Consider the following 15,494-nt stretch of genomic DNA (forward strand, 5'->3'; position numbering starts at 1 on the left):
GAGGGTGAAAGGTTATTATTCTAGCGGGCCGAAACGCGAATGGGACTACCCCGAGGGGGCCGGCGACCGAGAATCCACTTGTAACGTTTTGATTCACGGGGCCTTTTTTTCCACTTTGACTACGGTGAAGGTCAGCCAGGTCTCGCGGAGCCGCGGTGGGAGGGAAGGGTAATTTCTCATCCCCATGCAAGGCGAGGGGTTCCGGATTACCCTCCCCTTCGGCCCGTACCAGTTCGGAATCCCCCATTCCGGTAACCCTGCTTTCTCGGGAATTGCGTGAGGCGCGTGGGGTAATGACAGCGCGGCCTACATTTGCATATGCCTCACTCCTTTCTTCCCGCCGGGGGCGAGGGGTAGGGGTGACTCACTCGATTTTTTGCGAAATGGGGACTTGCGTCACACTCCACGCAAGAATAGTCTGCGTGTTACGTCCGGTTATACAGGCACGATTTTGCGATAAATGACAGTGTATCTATTTTAAAACACTCTTCATCGCAACGACTAGAAAATACTGGAAATGCCTGAATTTAACTGTACCGAATGATTCGAACGAGAGGAAATGCATGATTCGCACGAGTGCAAAAATTGCGCAAACAAATGACACAGACAAAATAACCAAAAAGAGGGGCCGTGTCAATCTGTCTCCATCTTTATCAGAGTTCAGTGACCTATACGGAGACAATGAGAATCGATCGACAATTGGACTGCATTTTGCGATTTGGAACTATAAATTCTGGCTCTGGAAAAACACTTATGTGCGTAGGAAAACTAATGGCACATACGTTGTTTTTAAACCTGTCTAGAATTTACAGTTGCAAATTGCGAAATGCAGTCCAATTGGTGGGTTGCTTTGCCTCGGCAATGCCGAATTCGAGATGGACCGCGTTAAGCAGAAAGGCACCAAGCCACATCAGGTGTTGTCAAATTTAATGGGTCACTTTAATTTTTTACGGTTGTGCGGATTTTTTTCAGTGATTTTCGCATGGTGCGAAGCAAATACCTTAAAAATTTAAAAAAAAATCCGCACAAACGTTCTCTTAAAAAATTAAATTTAAAGTTGACGATAGCTGATGTGGCTTGGTTCCTTTCTGCTAAACGCGGTCCAAATGTGATGTCACTCTTCTTCTGGGAGCTGGGGCCGAAGACATTCATGAACTTCTACGCTTCTCCTCTTATAATTAGAGAAAACATTAATTCGTGCTGATAACCCGAGGTGGCTTTACGTAACCGTAACCCCGGCCAACGGAGCCACAGGTTTCTAGGTAAAGTGGCGGATAACGCCGCGCCGCTGGCTACCACGAGACCACGCCAAGTCGAGGTGCATACATTTGGACGTATTTCTGCCAAACGGAACTATGTGCATTATGACGTGAGCCCTAGTATGCATATATTCTTATGGGTCTCAGGGCTCATGTCTTAATGCACATAGTTCTGTTTGGCAGAAATACGTCCATTTGGACGTCCGGCGGTTCTTAACGAACCAACATTAATTAGCGCTGTTTCACGTGCACGTGTGAAAAAAGTATAACAGTGATATCGTGCTGCACAGTCACGCTGACCGCTTCCATGGATCATTACAACCCGAGGTATGGATGCGAGGAGTGTCGCGGGACGCTGACAAAAAAGGTGGTGGTAGAGAAGCCACCTTTAGACTCGATCGTGACGCAGAAATTAACGTGCATCGGCGTTTCAGCCAATGAGAGTGGGGTTGCAGGAAGGTGCAGACACTGCTTTCCGCCTAACACGACCCAACTTAGCAACGATCCTCATCTGAGCCACCGGATTTTCGCTGGGTTACGGTCCCGGTTGCGGCGGCCATGCTTTTTAATGATGGGGCTTGGGCCCGGACCCACGCCCACTATCGTCGCCCGTGTCGGGTCCGGACGATTTGCACTTGACCCTCATGACGTGGCATGGCGCGACTGACACCGTCGACGTAATATCGTCGCAGAGAAAGCTCGAGTGATCAGAGAATCCTCTCTCATCAGACCTACAGGCAGGCTGACTCAATAGAGGAGCAGTTGCGTCATTTCATCGCTCCTCTGACAAAAGGGCGTATCTGGATTCCCACCTGAGCCCTGTGTTGCATATAAATCCATGCTTTCTGGGGCCCATGCGGTGATCGAGATGCGTCTTTACGCCAAAGGAGCGACGATTCGCACCATAAAAGGAACTGGCGAAACGTTTCTTGGTACTTTCATCACGTAAAGAACTGAAAGCGGAGCCTCGCACCGGCAAAAAGGGATCGCAATACGTGGAAAACTAGCACGATATTTAGTCTGACTTTCGTTGCTGGCATTAGGACTTGCTAGCATTCACTGAAACTGATCTTTTGGCAGTTTTTCTAACAACTTCCTGAATTTCCTGACTGCCCGGGAATCCTAAATAATTCTGAAGGTTTTCCCTGACATTTTCCACAACTACTAGTTCAACTTCTCAGGGTTTAGAAAGGCCCTGCTTCTTGAATAAGTTTCCAGAGGCCACGTTTCAACCGCGCCATCGTTCTGAGAAAACACTAGTTTCTCTCCCCCTGACAAGGCATTAGTACCTGCATATGACACACTGCATAGCTACGCAGAGACTAGAAGACAGCCTGCATTGCTTTGGAGATGGTTGATCGTTCCCATTAGTGAGGAGACGCTCGCCGCTCCAGGCTCAAGGTGAACCGTCCGGATTCTCCAGTTTCGCTCTGGACCCTGCGAGGGCCTGGACCGGTTCACCGGTTTGGTCCGGTCCATTCAGCCTCATCATCATCGGCACATCCCAGTTCCCGCGCCCGGCACAAAGGGAGCGCGCCATTGACCACTCGTCGAGGTCATCCGCTTCCCGCCTCTGGGATATCATCCCGACATTCCACCCCCCCCCTCCCCCCTTCGCATGCCGGGTTTCAGGCAGGATAGAGAAGGGAAAAAAGATCAACAGACTGAAATTAGTTCTTTCGGACTAATTTTCAAAAACCTCATCGGCCATAAGTCTCCATGTCGATGTCCGCCAAACTGCAAACTGACAATTTTGCAGAACGAAGAGAAGACTTCGTCAATATTGTAATTTCATGGTTGGATTTGCATTTACATCATATATTACATTGCAGCGTCATTGAAGCGCTCTCCTGCAGAATTGAAAAAAAAAAAAGTAAAATCACCAGCTAGCGTATTTCATACTAGAGGATGCGGTGAAGTTAAGAAATCTTTTTCGTCAAAATCGTCAGTTGGGCGGTATCGTTCGTTAGCCTTCGATGTGCGACTGGGTGCTTTTACAGAGAAACCAGAAATTTTAATTTGTAATTACGCAATTTGGTCCGATTTGGCCTCGAGGAGTTTTTCAGAGACAAAACAGCATATGAGGACGTATATGTAACAATGGCAGATGTGAAAAATGACCTTTTCGAAACACATTCAAATAACTGTTTTGGCATCGAGAAAATTTTGACAAAACACTTGAAATGTGATCTTCGAGATCTGTACATTATGCCAGAGCCAAACATATTACATTTTAGTGTGAACACAAAGCAGTTTTTTAAGCGTGTTTCGAAAAGGTAATTTTTCACATCCGCCATTGTTACATATAAGGCCTCATATATGGAAAGAAAACGTGGCAATACGTGAAAAGGTCCTCGTCACACGGGAGCAGGGATCTTAACGACCAACGAAGAGCGAAAGAGTTAAGTGCAGTAGTCGGGGGGGGGGGGGGGGGCTGAAGGGGCGCCGCTGAGCGTCGGGTCGGGCGACGACGACGGCTAATTTGATTAACCTCATTTTCGCCGCTTATTTCAGCTCCTGAACTTCTCGGGGATCTCGCGCGCCCCGCCGCCCCTTCGGGCCCGCTGCCAAACACTCCGCCCGTGTGCATAACTGCATTCCCAGCTGGTAAATTATTTCCTCCTCCCCCCCCCCCCCCCCTGCTTTTTCCCGGCGAGGCGACTCGGGTCTCCCGCTTACGCTTTCGCTCCGTGCTCAACCGCCCCACATCCTCCGCCCCCTCCCCCCTCCCCCGCCCCGGTGTCGCTTTTTAAATTGAATTGTTTCTTTTTTATCGCTCCTGGGACCCACTCTGCGGGTGAACTCTTTCATCGCCGTTGCCAAGCCAGGATTAACGACGTCGAGGTCGCCTCACTCCAGTTGGCACTCCTCGGTTCCTGGCGCGGCGGGGGGAGAGGGGGGGGGGGGGGCGGCATTAATTAGAGGAGCCTGGAGTTGCGGGCACTGCTCGGCTACGAGACCGCAAAGATACTATCATTAGAAAAAAAATTAAAACCGTTCGTGTGGTTTCTTTGATTCTGGTTGTTTTATGAGGGGTGTCGCGGATGAAGGGGTTACATGACACTTGCGGGTTGCGAGAAAACGTGGTTCAAGATGAAAAAAATTAAATGGAACCAAAAAAAAGTAAAGGAGAAAGAGCTCCCGATTAGTTCCTCGTTGCCCATACCCACATCAAGGCTCATGAAAAAACTTCGGGCCGCTCAAACATTTCGTTGCAATCTAGGGTAGAAGGGCTGGGTCGAGGGTAGCGTTCACTGGAAAAAAAAAACACATTGGATCTAGAGGCCAGACTCTTGAAAACATTAACAAGAAAAAATACTCTTGATTCAATCAGATTTTTGCTTAAATCAAAAGGAAATCCGCTCAAATTAAGAGGCTTGGTTCTTGAGTCAAGCAAAAATCCGATTGAATCAAGAGTATTTTTTCTTGTCGATGTTTTTAAGAGTCTGGACTCTAGATCCAATGTGTTTTTTTCCCCAGTGTTACGCCATTTTGTTTTCAGGTGTTGAAGGATAAGGATCTGCTCCACAAAAGCGATACAAGAGGGGGGTGGGGGGGGGTGTCCAAAATGCAAAAAAGTGTCATTCATTACATAATTAATGAAAGCTCCCCCTTATAACAAGTTCCATAAAACCGTGGATTACCAATACACCGTCAAAACATCAAAGCAATACAACAATTTATAACGCTACTTTCGCTGTAATGAGAACAAAATTAAGACAACAGCAGCCAACAGCGAAATTCGGACAGCGAGATCCCTTCCCTTCTCACTCTCAAACAGTGCGACGACGACGTGACTTGACCGTAACGGTAAATCGGGCAATCCCCCCTTCTTTCCATCTTCACGTCCCCCGAGGGGAGGGGGAGGGGGTGTCGTGTTATTCGTCGTGTGAGAGAGGAGGCGTTCCATTTCTCATTTGATAAATGCAAGTATGCAAGTCAGCGCTGCTGCGTTGGCTGAAAATAAAGCGACGACGACACGGGCGAAATGCAAGAGAGACGTCTCCGGTTCGACCCGACTCAACGCGACACGACGACGCTCGAGCAGCCCAGCGCCGCGCCGCGCCGCGCCGCGTCGGCCGCGTCAGCGAATTCTTTTTAAAAAGCGTCGCGACGCGGGCTCCGAGCTGCACAAACATTACCTCACTCCTCTCTAACCCATGCTGTTGCACTGTTGCCTGGTACCGAGATCAAAAGGCGCCATTAAAAATAGAAAAACCCCGCGAGAGAGAGGACGGAGGGAACTGGGAAGTGGGTGGTTTTCATTTACAGTATCGAGTAGAGAACTCAGCGTTTTGTTTCGTTCCCTGATTTTCCCTTCCTCCAGGGAAACATTTTCAGATGGACACCCGAGATAACCTCTGATTTAATTCCAGATTCGGTAAGGAAAAACTTACTTATCCTCTGAAGTTAATTAAAATTTGTTTTTATCTAAAAATCGCCGCTCCTGTTTTATTTTCTAGCAGGAGAACATGCCTACGACATTTCTTGAATATTTTTCAGAATTTGCTTCGCACTGAGGAGAAAAATCACTGAAGTTTTCAATGATTGACCTTGAGTAGTTGTCCGTATAAAAAACAAAAATATGACAGGAAATCTGCAACGTCGCAAACCGAGATACGAGGTTTGAAAGTTTCACAGTCGATATACCCAATTAGTTTTTCTCTTCAAGTGGGCGCATTTACGGGTGAGCTAGAAATAGTGGTGCATTATTGCAAAATTAAGTTCAACATACTTCCACATTGAAAGCTACATCTTCAAAGTGACAGAATGTCTAAAATAGAAAATTCCTAATATTTGAAAATTTTCCGAGAGAATTTTCCCAGTTCGGCAACGCGGGGCATAAGCTCTTCCTCGTTGAACCACTTTCTCTGTTGGCTCCCTCCTCTCCTCTCTCCGACGATTCCTATTCTGTCAGACGCCTGTTAACTCGACCGTGGCCGAATCACAGCATTGCGGATTTTCCTCTCTGACCTCCATCAAGCCGTTCCCACCCCCGCTTTCCATCCTTCGTCGTCTCGACGCTTCCCACAATTACAGCTCCAAGGACTCAGCCCACTTGTCAAACTCGGAAATGAACTTTCGGCCGGCCACCTCTCCGAAAGCTCTACGGCGACTACAACGCATTTCAGAGATGACAAAGTGGAAGAAGGATTAGTTCTGTAAAACCTCTCTCGATTCCCAATCGATTCAACTCGATTCAAAATTAAAAGAATCCTCTGACAATTTGGACACTTTACCAATTCGAACAATTTCTCAAGGGATTTGCCACGGTTTAATGTTACTTGAATGTTCAGAATTAGGGAAAAAAAGAAGAAAAAAGGTAAAAACTCGGACCAAATGCACGAATACAAATGGACATCATTTTACAATTAGGAACTACAATTTCCAGCTCACTTTGAAAACAACATCCGTGGCATTAGTTTCTCCATGCAGATCAGTGCTTATACAATACATATGAGTCAGAAATTGTGGCTCCTCATCGCTAAAGGAAGTCAAAATGTTTTCTAGCTTGTAGAAATACGATTATAGCGAGTGGAGATTTAGCAACGTTGTAGCTGCGTTCCTTCATTTGGAAGAGAACGTCATGTGCGGTCATCAGCTGACCTCTCATCGGCGGCGAAAGATGTCGGTAAAAACTGCGACATTAACGAGGCCGTCATTAATTTGAAAACAAAACGGGTTCATTAGAATGAAATCGTTTAGGAACAATTAATTGAACCATAGTAACGGTGTTTTCGAGATCTATCTTGCGTCATAATTGAAGATGATCCAATGCAGGGTAATTAGACCGACGGTGGTTTAGATCAATGCCCATTAATGACACCTCAGTCTTCCTACGAACCGCCTCTGATAACACTTATTTCCGTATCTACAGAGAAGCTCTTGTTGTGCAGTTCTCGAGACTTCGAGAGGGCGACCCACTTGCCGGACGGCTGGCAACGACGGCAATTACGCTTTTCGGCGATTTGTCTCGGTAATGAGGAACGGAACGGCGCAGTCACTCGCCCGCGTTCGTGGGAGTGATTTAACGACGTTAAAGCGACGACGACCGGACCGGCACAGGAAGAACCAAGACGGAGAGCCCCGACTTGTTGACTCGGCGAGTCGACAGCTCTCGTTGCTCACCGTTCACCGGTGACCGCCCGGTCCTGGCGGGCCAATTACTCACCGACTCGTGCTCCACCGAGTACCGACATCGTACTCAACAACTCGTAGCCGTTCCGATTATCTCGACTCGGAAGAGCGTGGCGCTATTTTTACGAGCGGGTAATTTACCGACAGGTAGCACGTCCGTTGCCAAGTTCCATTGTTTTCCGTCGGATTATTACATATCATCCGAGAGAACGAGACCTAAAGAACCTTTGACACCTATCATGGTGACGTCATCATGTGCTACTGTCACACGATCAAATCGTGCATTACAGTCTAACCGAGAGGGTGAGACCTGAAGCCTGACACCTATCGTGATGACGTCATCATAAGCTACTGTCACACGATCAAGTCGTGCGATCAATATATCAAGGTCAGGCGTTGTGATTGGTTATTCGACGACTTGCACCAATCGCGGCACTTGACCTTGATGTATTGATAGCACTATTTGATGGTGAAACAAGAGCTACAGGGATGCTCCGGGATGTCGAATTGGATCCCAACAATAACGATGCGTTAATCCTGCCGTTATAGCGAAGAGAGCAGTGGGTACATTTCTGTATGAGTCATGATTAGCACATGCTTTTGTGTGTCTCGAGGTTCATCCCAGCATGCACTTACTGCTTTCTTTGCTATCACGGCAGAATCGGTGTCGATGCTAAGAATGAAAGCACATCAATGAGGTAGCTTTCCTCTAACGTGACGTTGAAAGTCTAGAGAAAGAGCAGAAACTTAGCCTCATTCTCATGAAGACCCTTAAAATCGAAAACAAGCGAAGAATTAAGTTGGGAGGGGATTGTTGCCAACCTTGCCACGGTAGAGGTTTAAGTTAACACAATTTTTCGAACGTAATTCACAAAATTGGTCTCTACACTGAGTAATACGCCTAGGTAGGTAATTCAAGCAAAGTTCACGGAGATACATTTGTTTGATCTTTGGCAACAGCGAATGTCATTTAATTCCCCTCCGAAAAACACCGCTAAGTAAGACCATTCGTGCGCGCAAGTCGTATTTCCGACTAGAAGCCGCGATGAAAAATTTTGCCGTCGACATGGAACGTTTTTGTAGCCTGTCCTGGTTCACTCTGTAATGGTTGGGAAAAAGGCTAAATGAATGGTGACGTCGGGATATTTTTTCCAATAACCGCGGGGAAGAGAGCAGTGCTCCTGCGTGACGGATGACGTCCTGAACCGTGAAAAAAATTGTGATCGCTACAGACGCGATGCAAAAAACGAGGATTAACCTGATTTTTTTTGTGCAATCAATGTTCACATTCAATCGGTATCTCCAGCGACAGTTCTGAGAATTAATGACGGGAATTTTTTAGAATTTTGGGACATACCCGATCGGTACTTCAAACATACGGCATGCTTTTGTAACGCCAATCGACGTATTACGTATGATCATAATGAAAGGCAGAAGTATGGATTTTGCAGAGAAAGAACGACTAAAAATATCATTGGACGTATTTAAGTTTAAAAGGAACTATGTGTTACACGAAAACCCTATGCACATAGTTCCTTTTAGCACAAATACGTCCATTTGAACTGAGTGTTGACGTAACTGCACGAGTTGGCAATGGCATTCGAATTGCGTGGGTCAGCAAGGACACTATGACAGCTTCGAACGAGATGCTGCGCTACGTTAACATGCCATCAATTTACGTCAGTCGGAAATTCTGGGAAGGGAAACGGATATTCGGTCCCAAATAGAAACTAATCTCCTTGCTACCGCACGTAAAGTTTTTTTGCGTTCACTTCGTTTTGAAACTGAATAATTGCGCTACCATTTTCTGAACTCAGTATTTCAACTGATGACAATTTTTTTTTTTAAAAAAAAGTAAAATAAGTGTACATACTATCGTCTGCAATCCTACAGCTGAGAAACGCGTAACAGCGACTGCCACATCACAACTAACTCGCTCAAATATTCTAGAAAAATGACAGCACGACAAAGCCTTATCATCGCAAATCGTGTTTTACATCTAATTGTTGCCTGATTTTGATACGGATTAGCGGTTTTGGGAATGAAGTTCATGTAACAATCCTCTTACATTGAACATCTTCCTATTAATTTGATGAGGTTGAAAGAACTTTTATCACGATGACCTTGATTCGACTGGATTACATTACGGTGCATTTCATACAAAGAATATTAGAGAGATGGTGGCCATTTTGAACAGCAAATTGGACCAACACTTCAAAACTAAGAGTCAGTCCAGTAGATCCAAATTCCCTGGAGACCTGGGGCACTTTGGGCAAAATCTTGGAGCTATATTCGGATTTTACCTCGCAAAACTTCACAGGGCCCTTTTTATCTCTCTTTTGTTGAGCGAGGGTTTTCTCAGCCTGAAACGGGGCCTCTCATGAACTTTTTTCCCCTCAATACCAGAATAAGCCCCTGATATTCCTTCTGGCAGGGCCTACCCTTGGAAAAATATGAACCTCATCCGTCCTTCTTCGTGGGTATATCAAATTGGCCACCACCTCACATACTTCGTAGCTTTCTCACGAAAGAACGTAACTCGACTCCAACGTGGCCAAATTTCTTGTCGGAAATTGCATTTTTATCAGAGAAATCTTTGAAATTTTCGGCTGAAAATTTCACTGAATGTTCCTCTAGTTTCATTCAATAGCGAAATCATTATTCATTGTCATAGAACCACCATAGCAAAATTCAGCAAAATATTGGACAAAAATTGACCGGGTGCATCATTGTAAAAAATTGAATTGTATGAGTCAATTTGGCAACCTTGGAAATTGGAATGGAGTTACGTTTCTTCGTCCGGGAGAGGACGACTTGTGATACGAATTGACAGGAGAGAAAAGTGTGGTTACCTGAGGAGTCGTTCCTGGGGGTAAGCTCGTTCCCGGTCCATGAGCTCGTCGGCGGGGTGGGCGTTGTGGGCGGGGTGGGCTGGGTGGCCGGGGTGGCCCGGGTGGGTGGTGAGCGGGGAGAAGCGCCTGGCGAAGAGCATCTCGGGGATCTGCGAGTAGAGGCTCGGCTGGGCCAGGTGGTGGAGGGACAACTGGTGCGGGCTCATGATGCTCTGCGGCGGCGGGTAGTGGGCGCTAGGGTTGGCGGCTTGCGGCGGGGCCGACCCCGCAGGATGCGACATGAGCAGCGACTGATGCTGCACACTGTCCACGTGGCGCACGGGCTCCGCCAGCAGTAGGCTGGGGTCGCGCCACACCTGTCAACAACAACGCCATTAGATTCCAGTCACAAAACCTACTAACAGACATTCCGCCAAGAAAAACCTCTTGGCGACAGGTGGAAACTTGTCCTTTCGGGATTGGAATGCATTTTGCAATTCGGAACTACGATTTCTGGCCCAGTTCGGAAACAACGTGTGTACCCTTGGTTCCCCTTGCACACGCGTGTTCTTACGGAAGAGCCAGAAATTTTGGTTCCTAATTACAAAATGCGGTCCAATTATTGTACCATTCCAATGTACCGTCGATCAGAAAAAATTGAATCTTGGAAAGAAGATGTTGCCAGGTCAGTGACAGCTCTTCAAAATTGGCAACACTTGGCTTCGGCCTTTTAAATGTATGCAATATCATACATTACTTGCAACGCAATTGAATGAATGAAAAACAATGTTGCCATCTTACGAGATTAATTGTCACTGGCCGGGATTCAAAAAGTGCCTCTTTTCGTCGGTTACACTGTCAGGTTTTTCTTCTAGCCTTGTCAAAAATGTTCACAGACTGTTATCAATAATTAAGAGGTCAAGTAGATACAGACGAACTTTGATGGATGATTTAATCGATTCTGATGATGAGGGTTCTATTCTGACGCTAGTTTGACTTCATCACTCCAGTTTTGCACATAATATTCATGTAAGGAGTAAACGTCATTGGCTGAATCATCGGAGCTTTATTGTTTTTCTGTAGCTAGTGTCACACGATTGAATCGAGCGATCAAATGACCAAGGTCAGAAGCTTTTCCTTTAAATAAAATACCAGAAAAAGTTTCTGACCTTGGTCATTTGATGGCTCGATTTGATCGTGTGACACTAGCCGATAAAAACGAGGACGTTTTTGTGGAAAATGATCTGTCATCGAAGCAGAGAGACTTCTGCATTGAATTGAGAAGCGACTTTCTCGAGTGCCTATCGACTTGGGCTTCACTCATCTTCACCTGCACTCAAAAACGCTCCCCTGCTCGACCTATTCGTCTTCGTACTTGGGAGCAAGAGATGACAGAATACATGATAATGCTGTCGAGGGTGCGATCTTACCTCTGCTCCCTTCTCGTTCTGGTGGCTGTGACTAGCGGCCAATAGGGCGGACCTGGTGATCTGCAGGTTTTGGCCGAGGTTGAGGTTGAGGTTGAGGCCGGTCGTCGGACCGGGGCCCGGGGCGGGCGGTGGCTCGTCCGAGCTGCTCAGGGCGCTGCTCCGCGAGCCGGAGCGTTCATCGCCGCTCGCGCAGCTGCCGGAGACGGAGCGGAGCGAGCTCAGCCCCGAGTCGGAGCGGTCGTCGCGGTCGGGGAACCGGAGGATGTTCGGGGTGGCATCGTCCATTCTTCTGACAGTGGCCGACAACGGGATGCTCGACAACGAGAGCGTCGCTCCTTCATTCTCGATCCCGATCCGCTCGAGCTGCGTCTGCTCCTTCGCCGCGCACTCCTTCACGCACGCATCTTCCTCCTTCACGCACTCCGCCTTCACGCACTCCTCCTTCCAGGTATCCTTCGGCGTATCCTTCGCTTCACTCTTCACTCCACTACCACTATCACTCACTCGCAAATCACTGACCGGCGGTGTTGCCGCGGCCGGTTCTCCTTCCGCACTTTCACACTTGGTATCCGCTTCTGCTGCTGGATCCGGGGCCGGTGCGGGGGCGGTAGAGGGGTTCGGGGGTGGATCCGCTTCGACTTTGACGGGTTCCGATTTCGGCGACGGACTCCGCCTCGACGGACGATCTACCGGCGATGGGGGTGCCGATAATCGCGCCTTCGCTTCCGCCTCTTTCTCCTTCTCTACGGCGGTGGCTGCTGGGGATTTGCAGGGCTCTTCCTTGGCTTCTTCTACAGCCACATTCTCACCGTTCTTCTTGCACTTCTTCGCTTTGGATACACTTTTCGGTTTTGGTTTGACTGCAACAGAAAAATAAAACGGATCGTTAGAACTGAGTAAGCGAACAACATACGTTTACATAGTACTAATGTAATTAAGAGGAGGATACTAAGGCGAAGAGTCAAATTTGACAGCTAAGTGATTTAGTAATTCATTATACATTCAGTCCCAGTCCGGTCTTCTCACATTGTGAACATTACCGATGTTCGCAATGCTGATTTAAAGTTGGTTGATTTCAACTTTCTCTTTCTGATATTACTATTTGGGTTAGGACAGAGCCTGATTACACAAGGTTCTTTCAGTTCACCCTCCCCCCCCCCCCCTTATCAACATCTCTCCCAACTATGACCTCTTTAGAACCTTTTCAGTCAATTTCAGTGATTATTCTTACAAGGAATTTTGTCCTCCCTACACTCATTTCCTTGAAGATTCATCTGCAAGATTGTGCTCCTGGAGTGACCACGAGAAGGCCAGCGCGTATTTGAGGCCATTGTAGTGGTAATTTGAACAATTTTCGAGCCGGGAGCACAGAAGAGCGATCTGACTTCTCCAGGCTGGAAGCGGGCAAGCTTGCAGTGAGTATGGTAATCTGCTCACTCCGACGATGTGTAGCATTGCCAAGACCTTAAAATTTGCTTCTCGCGAAGGGCCGAGCGGCCTGACTGTAATTTCAAGCTCGACGACCGCGCCAAGGAATATTAACGAGCCGCGCACGCTAAAGGCCAAGTTTCAGACGCCGCACAGAGGGACGAGCTAATAGAAGAGATCGGACAAGAAATGCATGGCTAAAATTTCAAATGATGATATTTATTTCGTCGCAAATTCAATTCCAATGGGTGTTTCGAATAGAGAATTTCACAAAAACAAACAGTAAAACTGCTTTTAAACTCCCCCCCCCCCCCATTCTTTTTTGAAATATGAGCTCTTAAAGTTTTCAGATTTTGTCCGACATCTCCTGTTGACTCGGTCCACCGTGCGCCGAGCCCGGGGGTCGAGAGATGAAATTCAAGATCCACCTTTCGGCCGATATTCGATACGGCCCGGCCGGGGTCCGCTGCAACAGTTCTCGCGAAAACCGGTCCGGTGTTGGCGATGCGGGATTCCAACGTTCGCACCGGGAACTTGGCAACTGGACTGCGAGAGCTTACGCACAACACGAGGGGCCTCGAGGCTCCAGAGTTGTCGACACACGATTTTATGATTCCAACACCGGCTTCCTGTATCAATGTTACAAGAAAAGTTTACGACGAGCATGACTGTGAGTTGGCGGAGAAGCGTCGAGGGGCGCGGTGGGGTGGGCCCGCGTCTAAGCTCTGCCAGGTTAAGGAAAAACGCCGTATGAGTATTTGAATGTTGCCAAATTGCCATTCAGATTAAAATTTTCAGACACTTGGAATCAAATTACGAACTATATTCTCTGTATAGTCGAAAGAAAAATTTTAACTTTCCCCAGAAATTCGGCAACATCTAAAGGTTCATAAGGCGTTTTTCCATGGCACGGCAGAGCTGGTCTGGCAACTGCCGAACAGGTTAATGGATTCCGATTCAGGGAGAGGGTGGATGGTGAAGGCGTGAGTCCGGAGGGGGCAACGTTGCAAAATCTCTTGAGAAATATAACTCCAGGACTTACAAGACGAGGTGACATAAAACCTCATTTCTCATTTGGTTATGAAAATCAAATTCAAAGTTACCGTCCGATTTCAGTCTACAGCAAAATGCAAACCAATTTTTCTTAAATTAGCCAGAGACCAATGTTTCTTACATTGGTCACAGGCAAATTTTTCCCAAATTGGTCTGAGACCGATGGTCTCAACAATGCAAAATGAATTACATTGCAAGAAGCTAAATGCATTACTGATGAAACCGAGGTAGCATAGCGGCGCAAAAGATGAAGTTAGGCATTAGATTTTCCAAGGGGTGATTTCGTTCCAAGTATAAGCCACGATTACTTGGCGTTAGCGTTAATTTTGGTAATTTTTGTCATCCTAAGCAATTCAAACCTGTAACCATGACTCTATTTCATGCGCGACTAATCCATTCTAGTATTGGCCGAATAAACGTGTAAGCCACAAAGGCACATGAAATCAAAATTAGAGGCCGATATTATGAAGCCGGCTTAGAATAAATCCTATCTATCTATCTATCTCGCAGTTAGTCTGGTCCAAGTGTCTTGTGTTCCGTCTATTTCTAGTCGGAATGACGACCGGTCGGCCAACGTCTGCCTTCATTAACGACGACAATTACTCCGCTTGTTTCTGTTCTCGCCGTTGCCAAAATTGGCACGTTTTCAACAGCAGAATCGCGTTTCGATGCGTTCCGTTCCGTTCCGTTCCTGATTTATTGTTCCGGGCCGCGCGAATTGGTCCTCCCTGAAATTCGGAGCTTTTCAGGTTCTCAAGGGCAGTAATTCTCGTGCCGATAAGAAATCAAAATCATTAAAAAACTCGGGTGAATATTTCGGTTTTTCGGTCGCCAGATTCGACAACGTTGGGTTCGTTACTTCACCTTGAGGGACTTGGCGTTTGGCCACGTTTTCTTAAGTCAGTCGGCTTTTTGGTCCCATTCCACTCTCGTTTTTCTCAATTTTGGCGCGTAACCAACAGAGAAAGAAGAAAAAAAGACCTGATGAATAACCTCAGAGGTAATAACTTTAGGGAGACAGTCGCTCCGCTCTTCTGCAGCCCCTCCCCCCATGCCGTTGGATGCAGTTTGTAAATTGCGTTCATCAGTGTGTTAAGAAAACGCAATAAACATAGGACGACCAAACTAAGATGAAATAAACTGTCGCGCAAGCGTGCATGGTCGACTTAGCGACTCTCATCCGTATTTTGTTTAGGATATTAGACCGGTAATCTTCAAGAAGTAATGATGGAGGGCCTGAACTCTAAATGTATCTCCTCTGAATAGGGAATACGAGGAATTAGGAGCATCTCTACCTACATACGTTATCACTGAAATCCAAGATGACCACCTCCTTTTTTTCTCTACGAGCATAC

General features: G+C 46.9%; 1 protein-coding gene across 3 annotated transcripts in view; it reads right to left on the bottom strand.

Annotated features, from left to right (window-relative positions):
- The window catches only part of Kdm3 (Lysine demethylase 3), a 486,443-nt gene that overhangs the window by 16,564 nt on the left and 454,385 nt on the right, over positions 1-15,494 (bottom strand). For all 3 annotated transcript variants that reach the window (XM_019047548.2, XM_072301456.1, XM_019047550.2), the window contains 2 exons: positions 11,659-12,518; positions 10,250-10,605 (listed from right to left, as the gene is read on the bottom strand). In XM_019047548.2, the coding sequence (XP_018903093.2) occupies positions 10,250-10,605; positions 11,659-12,518 (1,216 nt within the window). The remainder of the gene's footprint in view (positions 1-10,249; positions 10,606-11,658; positions 12,519-15,494) is intronic.

The sequence above is a fragment of the Bemisia tabaci genome, chromosome 6, assembly GCF_918797505.1.
Source record: "Bemisia tabaci chromosome 6, PGI_BMITA_v3".
NCBI lineage: Eukaryota > Metazoa > Arthropoda > Insecta > Hemiptera > Aleyrodidae > Bemisia > Bemisia tabaci.